Source organism: Polyodon spathula, chromosome 2 (genome assembly GCF_017654505.1).
Source record: "Polyodon spathula isolate WHYD16114869_AA chromosome 2, ASM1765450v1, whole genome shotgun sequence".
Classification (NCBI taxonomy): Eukaryota; Metazoa; Chordata; class Actinopteri; order Acipenseriformes; family Polyodontidae; genus Polyodon; species Polyodon spathula.
The window spans coordinates 32285280-32310585 of NC_054535.1; the positions used below are offsets into that span (position 1 = coordinate 32285280).

A 25306-nucleotide genomic window follows, 5' to 3' on the forward strand; every position below is an offset into this window, starting at 1 on the left:
AAGTCCATAAAAGTTAATTGCCCCAATCTCTTTATAGAGTATAGTAAAACTACCAAAACCTGACGTTCAAAGACACCATATGTATATAAGAAAAAACGCAAATCTAGATACAGGGGCAGATCTATCAGGAGGGATTTACTCAGCAGGTTAGTACTAGTAATGAGGTTCAGACAGATTGATGGATTGATGGAGTGACGCAAGCACGTACCTTGCTTGGAGAATTAATCTCCTGCCGAAAACAGTCTAATCTCAGTCACAGGGGAAATGGGCACATTTGGATTCAGGTGTTCCACTCAGCAACCGCCAACAAATATAGTAGTATTATTGCTAAATTGTTACAAAACCTTAAATATGTTGCTGCAAAGGTTCAAGATTCATTTACAGAAGATATAAAACAGCAGAGCATTATATACACGGTATGTATAAATGCATTTGTATTCCTGTATTGTATGTTTTAAATAAGTATAACAATTATTAAATTGCGTCACACTGAAGTCAAAAGACGTTTCAATTCCTAGCTATGGGTGTTATAAACATAAAGGTTGTTCCGTATTCTGATCTCGGCTAAGTCTTATTTATATTTTTCTTGAAAAATCAAAAACTCAGCTTGGCAGCAGAAACCTACCGACGCTGCGGTAGGAAAGTTGTTTTTGTATCATTAATAGAGAGAGCGGGGTCTTGAACAGAAGCAGTCTTTGGTTAATAGAGTTAGAACGTAAGGTCAGGAAATCCCACAAACTACCTGCACTGCTGAAGTGGCGAGTAGTATAGCGTTTGTTTAGCGAAAAAGTAAGATTTCAAACCATGTTATGACTATTATGATAGGATTGACAATACAGAGCAAAATTGTGCTGTATGCATAACAGCACAGTAACAGACAGTCGAGTCCGTCAGTATTTAAATCACAGTATTATTATTACTGTTGATATACCGGATGGTTATAGGCACACGATTTACAAAAGCATTGTTGACAAACAAAGGCTAAATGACATGATATTTGAATCAGCGCCAGAAAAGTTATTAAAAGTGTGATTATTTCCGAACTGAATGTGCATTTTCGCCATTCTTTTATTCGGATATGTGGTTGTCTAGTCGAGACATACACACATAGGAGACTGATCATTGAGGAAGACAGACGTTGCTTTAATCAGCTGTTTGTTTTACATTGTACAGCATTTAAATAGTTATCTCCGCCCACCCATTGTCCCTCCCACCTTCTGATATAGCCTGTTACATTAAAGGCACGCATCGTACAGCTGAAAGGAGTGAGGTACTGCAACAACAATAGCGTGTTAATCTGTTAAATGTAACACCATCAAAATGACACTCCCCCCTCACCTCCCCCTATGTAGCACGTGAAGAGGTGGGGTAGAGAGAGGGAGTTTATTACTGGAATCTCACCTAGATGAAAACTACTGTCAGATACCAAGGCATCCGGTATTTTTCTTTCTTCAATTTTTAGTTATTTTATTTATTTATAGATGTAGTTGTTGGTTTACTTGTGTATGTATGTATGTGCTTGTTTGTTTGTTTGTTTGTTTGTTTGTTTATTATTATTATTATTATTATTATTATTATTATTATTATTATTATTATTATTATTATTGTTATTATTATTATTATTATTATTATTATTATTAAAATGCACTAATTTTTCGTTGGACAATAGCCAGTGTTATCGCTGAGTTCCGACTTTGAAATGTACAATTGTTAGAAACAAGTGTGTGTGTGTGTGTGTGTGTGTGTGTGTGTGTGTGAGAGAGAGAGAGAGAGAGAGAGAGAGAGAGAGAGAGAGAGAGAGAGCGACACAGTGTTTATTTATATATCGAAATCTTTTTCATAAGTATATATTATTATTAATCATTACATTATTATTATTATTATTATTATTATTATTATTATTATTATAATGCAACAATTTTAACGGACATCGTAGTTTACAACCAGGGTCAAAGATTTGTTGTATAACGTCTGTATCAATTTTACTGTATAATTCTCATTTAACAGCAACTGCTTTACAACACTTCCAGTGTTTCTCCTGACTTGTGTGAAGTTAGTGCTTTTATTATCAAGAGGCCAGATCAGAGGCGGTCCGGATCCTGACCCTGATTGTATGAATAAGTAAGCAGGATGCTGACGAGTGTTAGATGCCTATAGGATTTTCTTAAGTTAGAAAAAAGTGCTAGTGCTGGCACTCCGCCCTGCAGTGCTCGTGTCATCTGAAGCTCAGAGCCCTGTGTTTTGTTTTATAAAATTGCACGTTCCTTTGTACTTTAAAGATCAGCAATTCTAATGCAACGCTGGATCCTTTATTTTCCCAACAGGATTTTCACCCGGGATTTTCATTTTCCGAAGAACAAAAAATCTACCGGATTCAGAAGTCCTGCAAAAAAAAAAAACCACACACACACATGCTTAAAAGGAATTGCTACCTCGGTAGTAATTTGTAACGTTGTCATCAATCAAGTGATATAAGCTCTGAGCTACAGTGGCTTTGCAACAACCCTCTAAATTCCACCATCAGTCACTTTAAGAGTGGCGAGCTTTTCAGAAAGAATATCTATACTCAGAGTGGAGAAGATTCAGCCTTTTCATTCATTACTTATTTTTTTTGGACTGCAGTCATCTGGTATTTCCTTCTAAAATGCTTTGGATCACGATTTTACTTGCCGCGCTGACTTTTTGTGGAAAACTGTCAATGTACAATGGCTTAGATTATGATTATAGTTATGATTTTTATGACGAAGAGAAAAGTGAGACGATTGATTACAAGGACCCTTGCAAAGCTGGTAAGTGATCTAAATATTTGTATTGAGTACTCTACTCTGGCATGAATTTAAGTCATAGTTTAATAATTGAAAAGTTATACAAACCTTAGATCCCGTTGATGCTTGTAGGCTACAGTCTAAATATTTATATCCAAGAGTAATTGAGCGATTTACATATCAATGTTAAAATATAATACATTTATATAAATATAAATATATTTTCATATATCATATCTATGTGCTATATGAAAGTGTGGTGTACCTCACAGAGTTTAGACCATAACACAGTAGCTATTGTCTTGAATGTGGATTATCATCCCCCAGGTGGTTGCACAATGCTTTTTTTTTTTTTTTTTTTTTTTTAATACCCTAATACTCTCAAATCAGTTGACAGACAATATTGTGTTTCACTGTTATAAAGCATGGGACGTAGTAAATGTCTGGTGAAGTAGTTCCAATAAATTTGTATCATTATAATACAGAATTATACTTACTAGGTACTTTACTTCTATGCATTAGCCCCTCTCGCGTAACTACTTGCATCTGGCAGGTCATTAGACATTTTACAATTTATTGGCTTTCACACTACCCTCCCACCTTACTATTACAGACTGTGAAAGCTTTGACGCCAGGTTTTAAATCGATGGCTACTTAAGCATCTGAGAAATTCCTTTCTTTAGTGTTGTATGCGTATGCACATAAAATATGAAATGGGACAAGGTTAAACTGTTCTCACTTTGTTATGTGCGGCTGGAGTTTATTTGCTGCCGGTACAGTATCACGTCCTCCCATGACCCCATCACGTCTTACCAAAGCCACCTGCAATTTGTAATCACAATTACATTATATATCAGCGTTAGGATTTCAGCACAAATCACAGTCTTAACATAGCAGGCATACCTTTTTAAAATTCGCTTACTAAAATACCAGGAAGCATTAAAAAGGGAAACGAAGTGATGTTTTTTTTGTTTGTTTTGTTTTTTTTTTTGTTTTTTTGGTGCAGCAATACATTAACAGTAAAGCAGAGTAAACTTTAAACTGGATTCCCTTAGCTCTTCTGTTCCATTTTGTTGCAATGTTTTAACCACTTTCTTCATTAATTAACTACTTTTCAGTTAGGGTCAAATGTATTATAGTCAATGAACTGTTTGGAGAAAGAAGTTATTTAATGGAATGAAGTGGAAGAGTCAAGTTTGCCTACCCCTGACACAGGAGGCTGTTTTGTATAATTTTTTCTCTATACATCTAGTTTATTTTGACTTGTACCTGTGTTTGTGCTTGTTATTTTCAATGGAGGCTTGAAATGAATCTTATCAGCTCTCACAACTGTGTTCCAACTGTTTGCTGTGCCTTAGAGTCATCAGCAGGTGTTTTGTCTTATGTGCAGGGATATGTGTCACCTGACTAAAGCAAAGCCAGCTTGGCTACAAAAGTACATATTTAGCGGATCTGCTATTCTTTGGTCAGATATGTGAATGGAATAAAGGGCAGTGTGCTACTCAATAAGTGAATGCATTGTATTTGTTGATATGTTTAACTTTACCTCAGCAATTTCCAGATTGGAGATTGGTATTCTTCTAAAATAAACACTCTAGAAAACTTTTGCAGTTGGTGTAATACATTGTTCACTGTTTACTTTTCTGTAGAACAGCTGGTTTATGAACAAATAAAACAGGGGTTGTTCTTTTAGAAATCCCACCCATCTCTCAGTATTAAATCTTAAATACTAAAGGGCATGTGTGTCTATTTATCTAAGCTGGTAAACGATTCATATGTTCTAATTACAGTGGAGTGGGTTGAAAGGGTAGTTATGGCATTAGTCCTGAATCATATGTTGTGTTGTCATAGCTGTATTTTAAACTGGATGGATCTCAACAGCTGAAAGACAGCTGGCAAATAATAGGATAGTGTATCAGATTAACAGTTTTATAGCTGTATTTAGCTTTTCCACTGGGTAGCCACCACTTCCCAGTTGTACATTTGATGTCTTAAGCATTGGAGTAATTAGTGCCAGAACTTGTTATGGAATTTGACCTTAGAGTGGTGGCAGCATAAAAGAATGACTGACTTACCATAATGTAGTCTGTTATTAAGAATGTCAATAGCTCTGTTTATACAATTAAAACAGACACAACCTAAAAAGAGAAGTCATAATTAAATACTTTATATTTATGTACCAAAACAAATTTGAGCTTTTTTAAATTATTACTTTTTTTTATTATTATTCATTTACCAATTACATTTTTAGATATGTCTAGATAGACCATTATCCATGTAAAAAACAAAAAATAATAACAATTTTGGCAAATTTAGAAATGCTAAAAGAAACTTAGTAAATTCATGGTGTTTTGACAAAAAAAACTTTCCCAATGTTTTTAATGCAAAAAAAAAAAAAAAAAAAAAAAAAGTGCTTTGGCTCATATACATTTAATGCTGGGTGATGCAGTCTCTACCTGAAGTAGTAAAGTGTGAAGGATCTCGTAATTGTCCCATTAAAAGGAACGTGCATACACCTATTTTTGCACATATTAGACATTAACCTTACGTAGGTGAGAGAATGCAATAGTGATGAATTTTGGGAATGACTGAAACACAAATAATGTAATAATTTAGGGATATATGAAATCATGTTTCCATCTGTCTGTACACTTACATTTTAACACGCTTAATCTGTGGATGTTGGTCATAAAGATCTACTTCTTCAGGCTAGCATGCCATGCTATCATACAAATTAAAGGCTCCGCTTGGGAATTTAGAAAAGGTTACTTGTGCCCAGGAACAGACTGTCGATAGTGACACATTGTGGAGAATCAAATTGATTTTTGCGTCCCAAGAGAATAGTTCACTGTTGTCTGCTGAGGACCAATTTAAGATCACCAAGCTGATTAATTTGTATATTCTACTGTATAGTCTTCTGTGAATTCAAACCCAGACCTCAAGACATGCAAGTAGCCATTTTTGACATTTATTTAATATCTTGAACTCCCCAACCTCAAAAACAAAGTGATGCCACTGTGTTCTACTGTTCTACAATCTTATAGAGAGAACAGGATTAGGTGCACCCTGATCTACTTGGTTTAGTGATAAATAGAGCTTTAACAATTATTATTGGCGCATACTCTATTTATTTGTTGGGTTTTAACAAAGACTAGTAATTGTGCCCCCCCCCCCCCCCCCCCCCCCGCTTCATTAGAAACAATGTTAAACTATAAATAAACCAGTGAAATAAGAGATTAGCATACATATACCAGAGAAACATCTGGCTGCTTTCAATCTTCAAGCCTTAACATTTTTTTTTTTTTTTGTCACTGCAACTTAAAGAGTATGTAGCTTAAATTTTCATTTGTGTCTTTTCTTGCAATAACTTCAGCACTGTGTTAAGGTGCTTTCCCCTTGAGTCCAGGAGATGTCCCATTTGGCAGCCACTGATTTCTGTAAAAGATAGCTAGATCAGCCACAGTTTGCTTATGTAACTGGGAGCAAGCACTATCTAATGATCTTTCTCTTTAGAGATATGTTTACTTTAGATTTGCTTGCACTACAGTGCTGTGCACTAGATGGTGCTGGTTCTTACAACTATACAGACCTTTTGACTTATGAAGAGCAGTGTCTTAGTAATTGTAATAAGAACTACTCAGAATGATTACAAATATAAGAGTATGTTTTGAGAATATTAACCCTGTAATGCCTATATATTTTTTTATATGAGAAAAGCTACTTTATGTAACTAGATTCTGTTTCTTGTATAACCCCCCCCCCCCCTCCTTTCTGGCAACACATAATGTACTGTATATGAATAATTGTGGCTTCTGAGACTTACAAACGCAATCATATAGAGGGGTGGCTAAGCATTGTGTCACATGTAATGCAGGAATGGGCATAACGGGTTAAAAGGAAGTTCCCGAGTAATGAATCTAGTATATAGATGTGTCAGCACTGAGGGCAGTGATTTATTTAACTTTTAGGAATTTGATGCACTTTATGAGCAGCATCATCAATTCTCCACTGTATTTCTGAAACCTGCTTATGAAGTTTTGGCAAATGATCACTTTAAAAGTGGAAAAGACCAAATTGCGTGATTACAAAAGATGAGTTCCACTGTAATTGCTAAATTAGAGGGTTTCACTAGATTAGGAGATAGCCTCGTTTTTAATCGTAGAATCTTTATTTTCTCTAATTGTATAGGTAGGCTTGCATTACAGTTTCCCATATGCCATGTTTTCTTATTATTGTACAAAAGAGTGCTGAAAGTAGCAGTTGGAATTGACAAGTAATCTTTTACATACAAAAAAAAAGAAAAAAAAGAAAGACATTTATGCGTAATCATGTGGTAGTTTAGTTATGTGAATAATTAAATAGTGCATAAGGGACTGGGCTGAGACAGCCTAGATCATTTCACTTATGACGGAAGATTGTATAATGGTCTCCAGAGCTAAAATGCATAAATCTACCAGTTTTTTATTACTTTAATTCATTATCACCCAGATTGTAAAAAAGGTATTTCACCAGTCTTGGTGTTATACTGCTTAAATATTTCTGCAGACAGGCAATTTAGAGGTTTTTATTCTGTAGCAGATTTGACTGGTTACCATTCTAATTGAGCCTATACTAGACAAATCGAATGTATGACTGTTTGATGCACTTCCCAGCCTCATTTAAAAAGAACAAAAGATTACTTTGCGAATGTGTCAGCATTCTTAGGTGTATAGCATCCAGGCAGGTTAATCTGAATTTCAAATGACATGAGAAAACTGGGGAGGGTATTAATGTATTGACTTGCATTAAAACCTCACTGAATCTCTCATTTATCCATTTGTAGTATGCAGCAGTTGTAGTTTCCTCTTGCTTTTCAATGACTTGCCTTTTTTCGCTGCAGAATAAGCTGATCTAATTTCTCTATGCAAAGTTTCTGTGGATGTTTACTTACAATAGTTCATGATACCACTGTTATGGTCAATTAAAATGTTAGAAAAGTAGCAGTCTGGCTGTTGTTTCAGGTGTATATGTAGGTATTATTGCTTTCAATGGAGGTTTTGCCCTCTGTGACTCTCTTAGATACAATATCAGCAAGTCTTTACTAGAATACAGCATGATTTAGAAAAAGATACAAAACATGTTGAATCCAAGTGTCTTCACAGAACTGGGGCAAAGCTAAAGTAGTAGCCATAACAACCAGATGTAAGCAACATATATACCAGTAGCTACTGCATATATATTTAACATCAAAAGTAAAATAATCCTCTAAAATATATATATATATATTTAATTCACACCAACACACACATACATTGTAACTGTGTCAAAACGGATGTCACCACCAAGCTAATGTACCACTGCTGTTTTAAAGAAACTTTTGACATTTCAGATTGATATGTTTTGCTTATAACTTGTGATATGATAAGAGTTGTGACATTACTTTTTTTTTTTTTTTTTGGCACAGATGCATTTTAAATCTAAATCTCTAGATTGTTCGTTTTCCAAACAACTGAATATGGCTGTACTCAGATTTTCTGCATTACAGCATTCAGATATTGGTGCTTCAACATTTACAAAACAATAATAATTTACTCTTGTCACTTTGGTCAGTGCTTTCATCAAATATTGTGCTCACAAATAATGCACCTACCGGTAATTTTAGGGTTTCGCTGAAAAGGTTTTCTCAGTGTTCTTGCAACAGTTTTTGCATTACAGTGCAGTATTTTGAAAACAGTCAAATTGGGGTAGTTTTTTGTTGCAATTTAAAGACACTACCCTGTAAATTGTAACTTGGCTTTTGCCAAGGCAAGACAGATGTCATTCTGTCTATATTTTTGGTCCAAATTTCCTGCCTATTTTCACAAGTGCTTTTAGGGCTCCCCTCAAACGCAAAATGTTCTGTTATAAAAAATGTTTATATGTTTGTACGGATAGTGTTAAAGGCCAAAATTGAGTAATGCATGTTGTATATATGAATTTTGTTTAGGACTAGCCTTTATATTTTTGTCAACCTCCACTCGCAATACATACATTTACAAAAATGTTCACAGACCAGAAAAATTTTGCCACAGACACATTGCCAACCCCTGCTATAAATGTCTGTGTGACCACAGAAAAGAACCTGTAAATTATGTTGCTTTTGGCAGATAACAAGCACCATCGTATGTTTGTTTTTCTGAGCTCATGCACTGATATTCATATCAAAAAAAGCTCATACAACATGAAAGTCTAAAGTGATAAATCTTCAAATAAATAGTACACCCCAATGAAAGGAATTCATTGTCTATGATAATCTGTATCATACAGATTTGATATTCTTTTACTCACATAATAGACCAGTTTTTTTCTGGGAAAATTGACTGCATTTTATTGCATTCTTTATTTAAAAAAAATGTTAATTGCATATTTTGCATTCACCTATATTTATGTAATTTTTCACCATTTACCTCCTGATATTATAATTAGATGACAAAACAAAGCACTGGTTATTGTTTACATTATTTTTTACATATTCCAGTATCTTCAAAATACAAATTAAACCTTTTCTTCTCTTGGTGGTGGGGGAACACCAGTGATTGTCCAGTGCTAGTCATTTGGTTATTGTAACTGAAGAAATGTACATTTGATTGATTTAAATGTGATTATAAACGTGCTTGGGTAATACGTGTTCTGCCCTCCAATCATTTTTAAACAGTGATGTAGCTATTTGATGCTGGGTACATTTATAAAAAGACTGATTTGAGTTCAAATTATATTAGAACCATAGGATATGTTCTATATTGTTTAAATGCCATTAAATGCCAAAACAGTAATGAGCAGGGCAAGAGTTGAGCACATTACTATGTTTAAAATGTGTATTTATGAGAGCTGCAGAGCTTCTACTTAACTGAGATATTTAACTGCATGTTCTTTTTGGCAAGGCCATTTACTGTACTTTGACTTCAACTTTTGTAATGCAAATAATAATCATGCAAAGGAAATATCTTATTTTCATCCAGAGGTATAATTTTCATATTGTCAGATGTCATTTCTTCACTGTAGGAAGCACAGATATAAAATTAGGTAAAATAGTGGCTTGAATGAGAGAAAGCAAAACTGTTCATTGTACAATCTTGATGAAACTTTTCTTTTTACTAAGAAAACATAAAAAAAAAATAGATTAGTCATGTTTAAGGTTTTAATTCTGGAAAACTGTGTTTATGGTGCTTGGCCTTGCTTGCATAACACCTTTGATTCATGAAGTCAAAGTGTAGTGGGGCCTTAGAATGGGTTGGTTCTCTGAACACGTTGCTAAAAAGAAATTACTTATTAAAAGGCAAAAATAAAATGTCACTGGCTGAAAGATAAAACTAAAGCTTAGGAGGCCCTAACGTTAACAGTAAGGTAAACCAGAACAAATGTTATAGGCTACAGAAATAACACTAACATATTTATTAGTTTTTTTTTGTTGTGTTTTTGCCTATGTTGTGGTCTAGGGACCAAAAGAAAGGGCCACATTTAATCAATTCATTTGAATTTTCTAAATGTGTGTCCATGAATGATGCATTGAATGAAAACATAGTTCTGTGGTCATTTTCTGTTCATTTACAACAACTAACTGTCTCTTGACATTTTTTTTTGATGCATAAATACTATATGACTTTACTGCAACATAATCCCTTTATCTCTTGTGATATAGTTCTGCTACACAGAAATAATATAAATGACCTGATTCTAAAACCCTTTAAATGTTAGTTTATGCTAATCCAATATTAGTTATTTGCTGTTCTAATGATTTGACTGGTAACAAAACAGAAAAATAATTTACAATGGCCCATTTGCAGTGTCCATAGTAAGATAAATATAATGTCAACAGACAATCTTGTTTTGTACATTAATAAAAATAAAAAAAGGAGGTGGCGGAGATGCGTTTCACATGTTCTATAGACACAGACATTTTCCATTGAAACACTTATTGATGGTCTGTTTTTCAGGTGTACTAATTTATTTCCTAATGGGCTATACTATTAATGGGTTTTAAATTGTCACTGTACTGCAGGTGTAGACTAGCCTTTAATCACATTTGTATAACTATCTTTAGTTACGCAAACAGCATCAGGATTAGCACCATTGAGCATTGGTGAAGAGAGGTTGTTATTTTTCTTTCTTTGTAAAACAAGGTCTTAATGAAGCTTGGTTTTGTTTGTTAAAAACATCAGGCTTTTCAGACCTTTTTGTCTTTTAGGACATTAGCAAATTGGATGCCCCATTGTCCTCATAAAGAGATTAATGATGCTGTGGGAGGATTAAGCATTTCACCCATCCCCCTCCCCTTTGCTCAGATGACCACACTGGAGCCAAGTTACCTTTTATGCAAATTGTACTGGAGCTTTGAAGTTAATAAAAATGCACTATACATACATTCTTAACTGTTGTCACCTGTGTGTTATTTAGAAGCTTTTATCTCCTTGGGTAAATGGGTCTCCTGTTACTTCACACAAACATAGAGATTGTGCAATTATGCTATCATATAATTGAAAGTAATTGGATTCATTTTTTAATAGTATCAGATTGCAAACAGAACCAGACAGATTACCCACTAATTACCTCCAGGAGCCAGAGACAACAGTTTATTTCAAACAGGTTACTCCACAAATCCACAAACTATTCTTTTTTCATTTGATTACTGTTGATATTAATTAAGCATTTGTTCCTCATAATAGCCAAGTTAGGAGGGGGTCATCAAACTGTACTGCATCAAAATGTATCGATAGAATAGAAGACCACTCGATGAAGGACACTTGATTCAAATCTCAGTTTATTAACTTAACTTACTTTGTGGAATGATTGTTACTACAGACAGAAATACAAATTATGGTTAGGTCTTTTTAAAAGGTCATTTTGGTTTTCTACCTCTATCATTTTGATGCAAAGCAAAGAGTTCAATCTAGGATTAGCTTCAGTGTGAGATTTGAACTGTGACACACGGTTACAGGTACACTGTCAGCATAGCTTAGTACATCAGTCTGACTGTAGCTCACTAGGTATTGCTGTTATTTCAGATCTTATAGCCTTGGGTGTTCTCAGAGTTAATATTGTAGAATTGCTTCCAATCTCTGTTGGTTTTGCAACGTGTAGTTTTGTATGCCAGGGACTGGGCTTTGGCTGTCTGAACTCAAACCACGAGAGATTTGCACAGCTTTTCAATGCCAATGATCTCAGTTCTTCTGCTTTGTGCTGGGATTCACACTCAAGGGTCCCAGGGGGAAAGGGGCACCAGGGCACAAATTCACACAAGAGTCTTAGCCCCATTTACGCTTTTCAAAATATAGGACCCTGAAGGTTGCGAACCGTCTGTAAATTAACAGACAGTCAGTAAAAAAAAAGTCACATTTTAACCAGCAGGGACTGTTTCTCCTCATTGCACTACAGTGAACCCTGCTGGCCAGACGCCCATTGAGCTCAGAGCAGACACCTGCAGGGCTGGCCCTTTTCCTCTAGAGGCTGGTAACTCGTTAATAGCTGCTCTCTAGCTCCTGGGTGTAAAAGAGGAAGCTGGCTTGATCGTGGGATTGGAGGACGCCCACTGAAACTTTGTATCTTCTGAGCTATGTGGGGAATGCGGTAAGGAGAGCAAATAATTGGACATTCCAAATTGGGGAGAAAATCATTAGGCATACTACCTTTATTAAAAAAAAATATAGGTTTCTTTCTGAATTGTGCAGTTATTGAACACTGCTTTTTTTATCCCACGTAGTTCAATAATTAATTTTGAGAAGGGGGTTCAAACCCCTAATACATAAGAACATAAGAACGTTTTCAAACGAGAGGAGGCCATTCGGCCCATCTTGCTCATTTAGTTGTTAGTAGCTTATTGATCCCAGAATCTCATCAAGCAGCTTCCCAGGGTGTCAGCTTCAACAACATTACAGGTGAGTTGGTTCCAGACCCTCACAATTCTCTGTGTAAAAAGTGCCTCCTATTTTCTATTATGAATGCCCCTTTATCTAATCTCCATTTGTGACACCTGGGCCTTGTTTCTTTTTTCAGGTCAAAAAAGTTCCTTGTGTCAACATTGTCAATACATTTTAGAATTTTGAATGCTTGAATCAGATCACCATGTAGTCTTCTTTGTTCAAGACTGAATAGATTCAATTCTTTAAGTCTGTCTTTAAGCCATGTCTATTAAAACCAAAATAATTGTGGTCGCTCTTCTTTCCACTCTTTCTAGAGCAGTAATATGCTTTTAGTAGCGAGGTGACCAGAACTGAACACAATATTCTAGATGAGGTCTTACTAGTGCATTGTAAAGTTTTAACATTACTTCCCTTGATTTAAATTCAACACATTTCACTATATATCCGAGCATCTTGTTGGCCTGTTTTGTAGCTTCCCCACATTGTCTAGTTGAAGACATTTCTGAGTCAACATGAACTCATAGGTCTTTTTCATAGATTCCTTCTTCATTTTCAGTATCATCATCTCCCATATGATATTTATAATGCACATTTTTATTGCCTGAGTGCAGTACCTTACACTTTTCTCTATTAAATGCCATTTGCCATGTGTCTGCCAAGTTCTGAATGCTGTCTCGATCATTTTGAATGACCTTTGCTGCTGCAACAATCTTTGCCACACCTCCTATTTGTGTCGTATGCAAATTTAACAACATTTTTAAAAAATAGCCATACTTTTTCTGTGGATGTTATCTGTATTTTACTCTAGTCTACTTCTGTTAAACCATCCCCCTAGCTACACAACTGTGTATGAGTGAGTCTGTGTGTGCACATGCTTAATCCCTTGTATGTCCTATCATTTGTGCAAGATTCTAACTCAGCTGACTACTGTTCATATCAAAATCTTGATTTCGTAGGATTAGGATTGCTAATTGCTTTGGTTTCATACTAAATAGTAATACTAAATATATTTGGGAAAGTTTAGGAAGTGTTTGAACAAAAAGGGCCAGTTTTATTAATGAGAAATTAGTGCCTTTTGAGTTACCAACAGGTGACTGTTTCATTTAATGGTGGTTTTACACTGGCCGTTTTTATGACGGCTTTGGGCCGTCTCAGGTCTTTTTTCTGCAGTGTAAACGCACACAGCTTACTCTCAGCTGTCCTAAAAACGACCAACTAAAGATGTGGCCCAGCGCCAGCTTAGGTCTGTCCGAAAGTCAGTGTAAACTCACCAGACTTTAGGACGACTCACGCACGATGTGAGTGCTGCTCGGCTCCTCCCCCACGGAATCTAAACAGGAAGAAGTTGCAGTGCCGTTGCTGTGTCACAAAAGAGAAGAACTTGAGACACAAGTGTCTTGAAGATTTGAATTATTAACTGTTTTGTTAAACAGGTGCAGGCGCCGGTGGACGTAAAAGAAACAAAAGTGTAATATTTGAGTATATCGGTGAGAATTGGGGAGAATAAGAAAGCAGAGCTGTCGTGGGGCAAAACTCAAATCCAGCATGTATTGTAATTTAGATGGTATGCATGTGCATTCGGACCTAAGCCTGTGTCGTAACCAACACTGCCTCCCTGTATGATAGTGCCTTCCGGATAACAATCTGATTGAATACAAATGACTAGAATTTGTGCAAATGACTGTATTAATAACAGTAGAATAATCCCAAGTTCCTGCAGCAGCTGTGATGATGTCCGAACACGTGTGAGCAGTGGCATAGCCAGGATTTTGTTTTTTTTGATGATGGTTAATAACACTGATGTAGCAAGGATTTTATTCTGAGGGGGGCGGGGTGGGCAGACTGCTGGTGATGGATCGAGATTTTTCCACTTGACTGATATTTTTTATTGTCCCACCTAGTTGTATAATTAATTTCAGTAGTGGTGGGGAGCACTGTTTTGAAAAAAAAATGAAATGCTGCATTCAAGACATTTAGAACAATAACTACGAAAAACATCAATAAAAGTACACTTATGGTCTCTGTGTTGCACACATGCCATTAACAAAATGTCCCAAAAACTTAAAATAGAAACACGGCAAAAGGTCAATAATAATAATAAAAAAACAATAATTAAAAATCAAGTGAAAAGGTTACCGTATCACACTGAAAGTTTGTTTATTTGTGAATTTCAATCCAATGTTCTCTTTTGCCAGTGAAATTGTTGTGTGATTTAATTGCACAGCAATTTGCCTAGTTATACGACAAGTTGATAATATCCCTTGACTTCAGCCAAAGAAGCAAGCAAGGTGTTACCATAATGGTGTTTGTACTAAAGTAGAGTCAGCTGCTACAGGGAAAACAGTTTATTCCTCACTGACCATTTTAAGAAGGGCGATAGCAGAATGCATATAAATTCTATAATTAGGAAGTGTACTCCTAAGAACTAAATAAATAAATAAATGAAATGTACTGCAGCCTGCTTGACTGCATAAGAAAAAGATTGTCTGACAGTGGATTGGCGGAGCCCCAAATCCTTAGAAATGGCACATTTCAACAATATATTCAACATATATTCAACAACAGTAACTTCTGAAAACATACACGCATGTAAAACTTTAAGGTACTGCCTGTTTGTATAGTGGTGACCACAAATCAGTCAATTTCTAATAAATCATAACTAGTGCCTGCATTACAAAAGTTAACAATACCTTTAAGTTGACTGTAGTTATTCCTTTGGAAATAGAAATATGGTCGACTGTACAGCCGTTTGAAGTGAAAGTAAAACAGCCACATAGAAGTATTAGAACTGCCAGGTATTCCTGTTCATGTTATTGTTAGGAAAAACATAATGAGAATATTTGGCTGTCTGCTTATCTGATACAATCGCCTCTTCTATTAAAGTTGCACATTTCCAGCCTTTTGTTATCTAATTTCCGAACTTGTATACAGTACTATACAAGGCTTTGCCAAGCTCTGCAACTTTTTTGCAAGCACTCACCATTGACTCAGTTATCTCTTCCTGGTAGTCTGCATCCTGCCACTTAGCTGGAAATGTCACACACTCTTGCTCATTCATGCTTCCTACAAATAATTGTTTTTATAAAAAAAAAAAAAAAAAGTACACAAAGCAAAATAAACACTGGGGAGGCCGGCACCTCATTACACTTCAAAGTTTCAGCTGACATTAATGACCCAAAGTGCACTATCATGTTTGCTTTCCTAATTTCTAGGCATGCAATAATTTCTTGAAGCATAATATTTAAACTTCTGCTGGGCTAATTAATCACAATAGTGAATAGGCCCTACTTGTGCCTATACATCCAGCCAAGCTTTCCTTACCAAAACCAAAAAATTTGACCATCTCTATTTGAAAAAAAATAAAATAAAAAATAAAATAAATATATATATATATATATATATATATATATATATATATATATATATATATATATATATATATATATATATATATAAAGTTTTATTCTAAATGGGCATTTTCTTGCTGTGGCTTATAACTCTTTGACTAATGACTAATGTATTCTTCAGTTGTATTCTTCAGGTACCAGTTAATGATCACCAGTTTTAGGTGGTAAACACTTCTAATGCTATCATAATTTCTTCATTACAGTGTTTACTTACCTTGATTAGGTGTGTAGTAATGCTATCACCCAACTGGCACCTGAAGAATACAACTGTTACCAAAACTAACATGTTTATTATTTCAAACCTGCTGTGCTTTGTCTGGTGACAGCAAGAGTAAACATAGTGCAACTGCACTTGATGTGAGTTGGTGTGAATTAACCAGAATATAATATTATGCTTTTGCATAGGGATACAAATGTTAAACAAGGGGATGAATTTATTTGACATTAATGTTCCAAACTTGAAATGTCAAAACTGTATTGTAAGCCTGAGATTTGTTTTTGTTGTGCAACACAAAAAAGGTCTTTCATAAGTTTAAGAGGCTATGGAAAACTTACAGAGCATTTCCTATGAATTCTGCGAAAGCAGTTTGTCATGAAGTCAGTTTGATAGATGTAAATACTAAAGAATTTCACATGAAAGAATGATTACACTTAATTGCATCACCAGGTGTTGTAAGTTGTCTACTTAAAACTAATGATTTTGGTATTTGGACCATCTTATTATACTGATCATTGGTCACTGTAATATACTGTGCTTATTTAATCAATACAATATTGTTGTTAATCTTTCTGAGATATTTATGCAGATAAAATACAGGTCCATAAATACAATTATAATATTAACAAATGTTAAACTGTAGTTTGGTGCAAGTTTTAAAACAGATAAGAGTTATGTTAGTGATGAAAAAATGAAACAATGTTGGGGTTGGAATCTTTTATTGAACCAACACAGCACAAGCATACTTAGAACTACATACATAAATAAAGAAATAAACACACTGTACATTTGTTCCTAAGGAAAATATATTTTACAAAAATGAAATCAGGGATTACTTAAGCCTGTCATTTACTTTCTTTCTCTACTTATAGTAAAGCCTAAAAGGCCACAAACCAAAACGGAAATGGGTGTTTCCCTTTGATGTTTAATTGTACAATGTGGGTTGAAATATCTAGTTTTAACCTTCTGAGAGGTTAGGCAGTTCCTATGGTCCAAGTATGTTGCCTTTAATTAATAATATGTTTTTTTTGTTTGTTTGTTTTGTTTTGTTTTTTACATTTTATTTCTCACCAGTTGCCTGGATTTTCACTTCACAGATCTCTAAACCATTTGGGATTATTTTTCAGCCTGTTTTTCAGCTATGTTTCAGCCTGAATTTTTTCTGCTCTGTGTGGTGAACCATAAGAACTGGGGTAAGGTCACCAGCTAAGCCCACTTACCTAGGCCCTTGATTATGTTTGACTTAGGGATCTCAAGAGTCATAAGATAATTCTATTCCACCTAAAACTATTTGTGCTGTTTAGTTGCGTTTTATATGAGGAGGAATCACTTTGGGTCAATAGTTCTTTCACAACACTGTCAAATTATTAAATCACTAACCCAAATTGAAAACACATGCTTCATATATACATATGTTTCCTGTATAACAGTTCAAACCTGAATAGCTTTCTCTTACAGTTGAATTACTAAAAACATGACTACTGTAGAAGTGAACAGAGGAGGCAAGTGACCCTAATGAGTATATTATTTTCAAAACAATGGCTTCAAAATAGCTACTTGAATGACAGTTACAAAAAACAAAAACATTCGAACACAAAACTATTAAATTAATGTTTGCTAACTGATAAAATACATAGCAGTTTTCAACAGTTTCCAGGCCTTAATCTCACTGATGTGTGAGTTGCTTGGACAGTTCAGCTACCCCCTAGGAAGTAAACCCAAACTTGAGATATAAATATAGATATAAATCTCAGCGGGTGATGTTGCTAGGGAGCAGTGTGGGCAAAGGGGCTTTGTTCCAACCATAGCTGTTAAATTAATTGAACTGAATAAACCTCCATAACTATCAATAACATCAATAGAACAATACAAACAAGCAAACTAACCCTATTTTATGTGTGCTCCATATTCTTGTATATTTAATTATAATGATTTTTTGTATTTTAGCACTTTATTTTAGTTGTACTGTGTTTGATACATGTACAAAGCTGGATTAAAAGCAGATGTTTCGCTTGTTCATTTCTGTGGACCACATTTAAAGATCACTCAACTTACAGTGTCTGGCCTGACTGGCCTGGTATTGATATTTTAAGGAATGAATCAAAAAGAGAACAGTATGCCTGCATCATAAGAGAGATGGCATGTGAAAGTGACACTTTTTCCGGGTGACATCCATAGCTAAAATAGTTTTATAGTGTGTATTGAGACACGCCTGAAACATGTAAAGACTGCAACGTATCTGAGAGGGCAGCCAGCTGTATGCTCTGGAGCTGTTCCCATTAGCCACTTGTGAGGGTACTCTTGTTTTGTAACAAGTGTTTACACTCCACCCCCATTACAACGGTCACTCACATATAAAGCTACTATGTCTACTTGGCTGTCACCTATAATAACCTTTCCCCTTACTCGTAACTTTACAGGTTACTGCAGCTGAAAGACTAATTTCTGACAAATTATAAATCAGATGGCAATATAGTTACAACATCAACAATAAAGAAACTGGGATTTTTTTTTTAAATTTTTTTTTTACTGCAGAAACATAAACTATATAATGGCCAGCCATGAAAAAATATTAAAATACTTATTGGCCAGCACCATGGCCAATAATTTTGCTTTGTTATCCAAATGTTAAGGAATATAATTTGTTCTGTGATAAGCAAAATATATAATATATATATATATATATATATATATATATATATATATATATATATATATATATATATATATATATATATATATATTTTTTTGTTTTTCTTGGTAATTTTATAACATTTAACAAATGTTGTCCTGTAAAATAAATGACAATTAAATTATATGTACATTGTACCTTAAATGGCATTATTATTATTGTTATTATTATTTTTTAAAAAACAAGCCATTTCAATACCCTTTAGGACCAGTTATTAGTACAAATTACAATGTCTCTTCACTCTCTCTTATACACAATTATCACTTGCACTATTTTGGATGTGTATTAGCTTCCTTGCTTTGCTTAGTGTGTTTCAATATTGCTAAAGATCATTTGATTAGGTGTTGAAATGAAAATACAAACTTCATTTTTGCAGTTCAAGTTCTATTTGATACAAAAAACAAATACTCTCAACCTCTCTCATAGAGCATTTCTCCAGCTGTACTTTCCACAGGGCTTTCAAAATCACTGCCTATGTTAACTGTTCACCTTTACAGTGTCTCTATATGATTTGTGGCCTCCGACAATACACAAATGTGAAAAAGGTGGTGTGGCAGCCCTCACACCAATGTCTTATTGGCGAAAGTGGCCCCCCTCTGAAAATTAGTGAAGAACACTGGTGTAAAGTGTCATCATTTAACTGATTTTGTTCCTATGAACGTATAACAACAAAATAATAATACTGTTATTTTTCTTGAGTGTACTGTATGATGGAAGTGTTTAGTGAAGGTAAACCACAATAGTTTGACTGGAGCCACACATAGTTAAGGAAACATTCTCTGCCCGCTTGTATGTTCACAGAAAAATTATAAACAGGTATGTTAAATAAACTGATTTAGCTGTTGTTCTACATACTTACAGGGAATTTAACAGCCCACATGTGCGTGTTTGGTTTCAATCAATTAGTATTACTAAATTCTAGGAAGGGTTGCTTGACCCATATATGTAGTTGCAGTACTCTTTCTTTCACCCACTGACATGCTCTGGGAATCATTGTTTGGCCAATGTACTGCTTTATCACAGGTCTTTCTGGTAAATGCAACAATAAACAGCAGTTGGTATTAGGGTTTTAAAAGCAATCCCAGATTTACACTTATCATTAGCAAGACGGACAACCCACACCATTCTTTAAAATAAAACTTGATTAGAAAAGCTTCAGGTTATTTGGGTGGCATATGCTACATGTGATTATAAGACTGAATGGCTGGGACTATACATTAGAAAACAATCACACTAGAAGTGAATGTGAATAAAACACATGAGCTAAGTTTAACATTACATTTTTTTTTTTTTTCGGTGGGGTGGGGGGGTTGTGCGATGGATCATCAAGGCCAGATGATCTTCTGCTGAGAGGTGAGAGCCATCTGGATTAATTTACATGTTTTGAAGTACAAAGTAAATCAATATTGATAAAATGACCAAGTATAGTTATATATGAAGTGATTGCTTTTTATTTTCTCTAGGGATGTGCCTTTACGCTGCAATAACAAAAAAATATGGCACTCACATGAAATATATGCAAGTGTTGCTAAATTATTTGCTGAATTACTAAATTATATTATCAGGGAGTGTGGCAAGCATGCTGTATAACAAACTCCTGGTCTCGGGTTTGATCCAAAGCAAACATTGCCTTTTGTGATCAATTTTGCTGAGCTAACCATTTTGAATAAGCATCCTGTCAGTTCATTTTGGTCCTGAATAACCTTGTTGCTTTTTCCATTCATGATTTAAATCAAGTCCCATGATCAACCTACAATAAGCAAGTGTAGTTCAAAGATAAGCTCAGCTAGCTGACAGGTTTTAAACAGTAAAGTACAACTCCTTAACTGGCAGTTTCACATTGTTAAACTGGAGCCCCTAAAAACATAACCAAGGGAATGCAAACCTGAGCAAAAATAAAGTTATAAAACCAAAAATAAACAACTATACTTGGTCATTTTATAGAACAGAGGCAGGGTTTGTCCACATGCGCCAGGGTATCCTGCAATGTAAGGAGCTGGCATTCTTCCCCGAAAATACAAGACTCAATTCAGTTTGGCAAAGAGGCTAACAAGCAGAGGTTTGTGTATACATAATTTCATAGAACTGTTAGAAATGTAGTATCCTATGTTTGCATTGGTAACACCTTATTTTAACAATTATCTAAGTCTTCCTTAAGTTTGTCAAACTATAGAAACACCTGAATTTGCAAATGTGCTTTAAGCTGCTTAGCCATATCCATATAATCAATGAGCTACTTCCCAATCTCAACAACATCTAAATAATTGAACCTCCGGTGAATATATACAAAGCATCTCATAATATCACATGCTGTAAATGCCTAAATCAGCTCAAAATTACTTTACAAAGAATATTAAGACATGCACTGTAAACAGGCAGATCCACAGAAAGGGCTCTAAATAAGTGTTATTGCTGCTTAGCATTAAAGTATGAGATCTCCGTAAGTCTTACATGGCAATGCAAGCTGCTAAACAGAAAGGATCCATTTGTTGTTTCTCTTAATATTAATCACAGGATTGGATTAGACATAAACTAAGTTGTGGACAAAACCTGAGCATAAATATCTCCAAATGTGCTGTACTTTCCATATTTATTCAGAGTCAATTCTACAATGGTAATTGATAGTTTAAATCCATATAGCTCTAATGTGGTAGTGTGCTTCTAGTGCTGCCCTTTTTGATGGGATTGCAAATCCACACAGTATGCACATTTCAGCATTACACATTTTCATTTGCTTAACACCAGAAGCCTTTTGTAGGGCTGCTGTAATTGCAGTTAAATTTCTGTTTACAAATTGGCTTTATTTGCAAGCATACTGTACACAAATCAAGATGTAGTTGCTCTGTGTGAAAGGGTTAACTGCAGCGACGGGCCATTTAACTATCACAGGAGTGCAGTATCTGCATACACTGTATTAATTTTGAACTCATGAGCTGTCAAAGCCTTCAGTCACATGGCAGCATGAATGGTTCCATCCCAAACCAATCACACTGGGGCTCGAAGGACGTAAGCTGCATTAAGCTACTGAACTGTTGTTTGATCACTATTTATATAACACATGATTTACAGGAACTCCAAAATCAATGCCTCATTGGAGCTGTATGATATTGAAGAAAGTGTCTCCCATTCACGAATACTGTACGTTCAGGGTAGTTTGGGTGAGAGCATCCTAACTAAAATTCACCACCACAGAAAACGTAATGTTGAATTAATATTGTGTTTGTCAAAAGGCATCAGCCTTGCAGATTCATATGTAAAAAAATCTAGTCTTCAAAGTAGCCTTTACCTTTTTTTAAATTATCACGTTATGTAATGTTCAAAATCTATAACGTTTATAACATAAATTGCTCCCCTCACCTATAAGTTGGACATCTTTAACCTTAGTCGTAAACTTTCCAAAAAATAAAATCTTCATTACTTTTGTTAATAAAAAACTCTTACATATCTTAAAATTATTTTTAATAGCTTATTATGTTAGAAGTTTTAGATAATGAGAGATTTATAATTATTCCAAAACAAATCACCAGTATATATGAATCAGTATTACAGTGTTTCTGTAGTGTCCACAGATATACATGATGTTTGTTCAAAGCAAAAATGAAGTTTTGAAAATGGTTCAGAATTAGAATTAATTTATTTAATGAGTCTGGTTATCAGGATAGGAATGTAACATCTCATTTTGTTACTTTACCTCTTAATTGAAGTGCTTGCTAGAACAAAATGATCTATTTTTTGTGGTGAATTAGTCACGTTTGACTTAAACAGGATGTTTTTTGTTCTGAATAAAGGTTATTCTATCTTGTTATTTGAGGAAAATGTCCAGTTGTACATTACACAGAATGTTACATGGAAGTTATAGTACATGGAGCGTTTGTTGTATTGTTTATAAATATTTGTAATAGAAGACGAGTGGGAGAGAAGTAATGGTTACCACATATATGGCAACTCAAACAACCAATTTATAAGAACATAAGAAAGTTTACAAAAGAGAGGAGGCCATTCGGCCCATCTGGTTCGTTTGGTTGTTAGTAGCTTATTGATCCCAAAATCTCATCAAGCAGCTTCTTGAAGGATCCCAGGGTGTCAGCTTCAACAACATTACTGGGGAGTTGATTCCAGACCCTCACAATTCTCTGTGTAAAAAAGTCTAAACTTTGTCTAAACTCCATTTGTGACCCCTGGTCCTTGTTTCTTTCTTCAGGCTGAAAAGGTCCCTTGGGTCGACACTGTCAATACCTTTTAGAATTTTGAATGCTTGAATTAGGTCGCCACGTAGTCTTCTTTGTTCAAGACTGAACAGATTCAATTTTTTTAGCCTGTCTGGATATGACATGCCTTTTAAGCCCAGAATAATTCTGGTCGCTCTTCTTTGCACTCTTTCTAGAGCAGCAATATCTTTTTTAATACGAGGTGACCAGAACTGCACACAATATTCAAGATGAGGTCTTACTAGAGCATTGTACAGTTTTAACATTACTTCCCTTGATTTAAATTCAACACTTTTCACAATGTATCCGAGCATCTTGTTAGCCTTTTTTATAGCTTCCCCACATTGTCTAGATGAAGACATTTCTGAGTCAACAAAAAATCCTAGGTCTTTTTCATAGATTCCTTCTCCAATTTCAGTATCTCCCATATGATATTTATAATGTACATTTTTATTTCCTGCGTGCAGTACCTTACACTTTTCTCTATTAAATGTCATTTGCCATGTGTCTGCCCAGTTCTGAATCTTGTCTAGATCATTTTGAATGACCTTTGCTGCTGCAACAATGTTTGCCACTCCTCCTACTTTTGTGTCGTCTGCAAATTTAACAAGTTTGCTTACTGTACCAGAATCTAAATCATTAGTGTAGATTAGGAATAGCAGAGGACCTAATACTGATCCCTGTGGTACACCGCTGGTTACCACACTCCATTCTGAGGTTTTTCCTCTAATCAGTACTTTCTGTTTTCTACATGTTAACCACTCCCTAATCCATGTACATGTGTTTCCTTGAATCCCAACTGCGTTCAGTTTGAGAATTAATCTTTTGTGCGGGACTTTGTCAAAAGCTTTCTGGAAATCTAAATAAACCATGTCATATGCTTTGCAATTATCCATTATTGATGTTGCATCCTCAAAAAAATCAAGCAAGTTAGTTAGACACGATCTCCCTTTCCTAAAACCATGTTGACTGTCTCCCAGGACCCTGTTACCATATAGGTAATTTTCCATTTTGGATCTTATTATAGTTTCCATAAGTTTGCATATAATAGAAGTCAGGCTTACTGGTCTGTAGTTACCTGGTTCAGTTTTGTTTCCCTTTTTGTGGATCGGTATTACGTTTGCAATTTTCCAGTCTGTCGGTACAACCCCTGTGTCAAGAGACTGCTGCATGATCTTGGTTAGCGGATTGTAAATTACTTCTTTCATTTCTTTGAGTACTACTGGGAGGATCTCATCCGGCCCAGGGGATTTGTTTATTTTAAGAGCTCCTAGTCCCTTTAACACTTCTGCCTCAGTTATGCTAAAGTTATTTAAAACTGGATAGGAACTGGATGACATGTGGGGCATGTTGTCAGTATCTTCCTTTGTAAAAACTTGTGAAAAGTAATCATTTAATATATTTGCTATTTTTTTTTCTTCATCTACGATTTTGCCATTTGTATCTCTTAAACATTTAATCTCCTCTTTGAATGTTCTCTTGCTGTTGTAATATTGGAAAAACATTTTGGAATTGGTTTTAGCTCCCTTAGCAATGTTCATTTCTATTTCTCTCTTGGCCTTTCTAACTTCCTTTTTGACTTGCGTTTGCAGTTCTGTGTACTCTTTCTGCGTACTTTCTTTTTGGTCCTTTTTTAATGCTCTGTAAAGTGCCTTTTTTTGCTGAATATTTTTTTTAATTGATCTATTAAACCATTTTGGCAATTTAGTTTTACATTTAGATTTGTCTACTTTAGGGATATAATTGTTTTGCGCCTCTAGTACTACATTTTTGAAGAACAACCATCCTTCTTCTGTGGGTGTTTTCTCTATTTTACTCCAATCTACTTCTGTTAGTCTCTGTTTCATACCTTCATAGTTTGCTTTTCTAAAATTGTAAACCTTAGCTTTAGTCATTACTTTTGGGGATTTAAAAAACACTTCAAATGAGACCATGTTGTGGTCTGAGTTTGCCAGTGGTTCTCTGACCTCTGTTTTAGTTATTCTATCTTCGTTATTTGAAAAGACTAAATCAAGGCATGCCTCCCCTCTAGTGGGTGCCTTCACAAATTGTGTTAGGAAGCAGTCATTTTGTCATTTCCACCATTTCTATTTCATCCTTCGCGCTACCCACCGGGTTTTCCCATTTTATTTGGGGGAAGTT

At 35.0% G+C, this 25306-nt stretch overlaps 1 protein-coding gene across 4 annotated transcripts in view; it reads left to right on the forward strand.

Moving 5' to 3' along the window:
• Positions 1–273: 273 nt before the first annotated feature.
• tll1 (tolloid-like 1) overlaps positions 274–25306 on the forward strand; it is an 82646-nt gene continuing 57613 nt past the window's right edge. The window contains exons 1-2 of one of the 4 annotated variants that reach the window (XM_041219945.1): positions 274–416; positions 2325–2789. In XM_041219945.1, coding sequence (XP_041075879.1) covers positions 2645–2789 — 145 coding nt within the window. In that variant the 5' untranslated portion in view covers positions 274–416; positions 2325–2644. Of the gene's footprint in view, positions 417–1271; positions 1438–2156; positions 2790–25306 lie in introns of those variants that run through there. The other 3 variants (XM_041219936.1, XM_041219952.1, XM_041219927.1) reach the window with 3 other exon arrangements.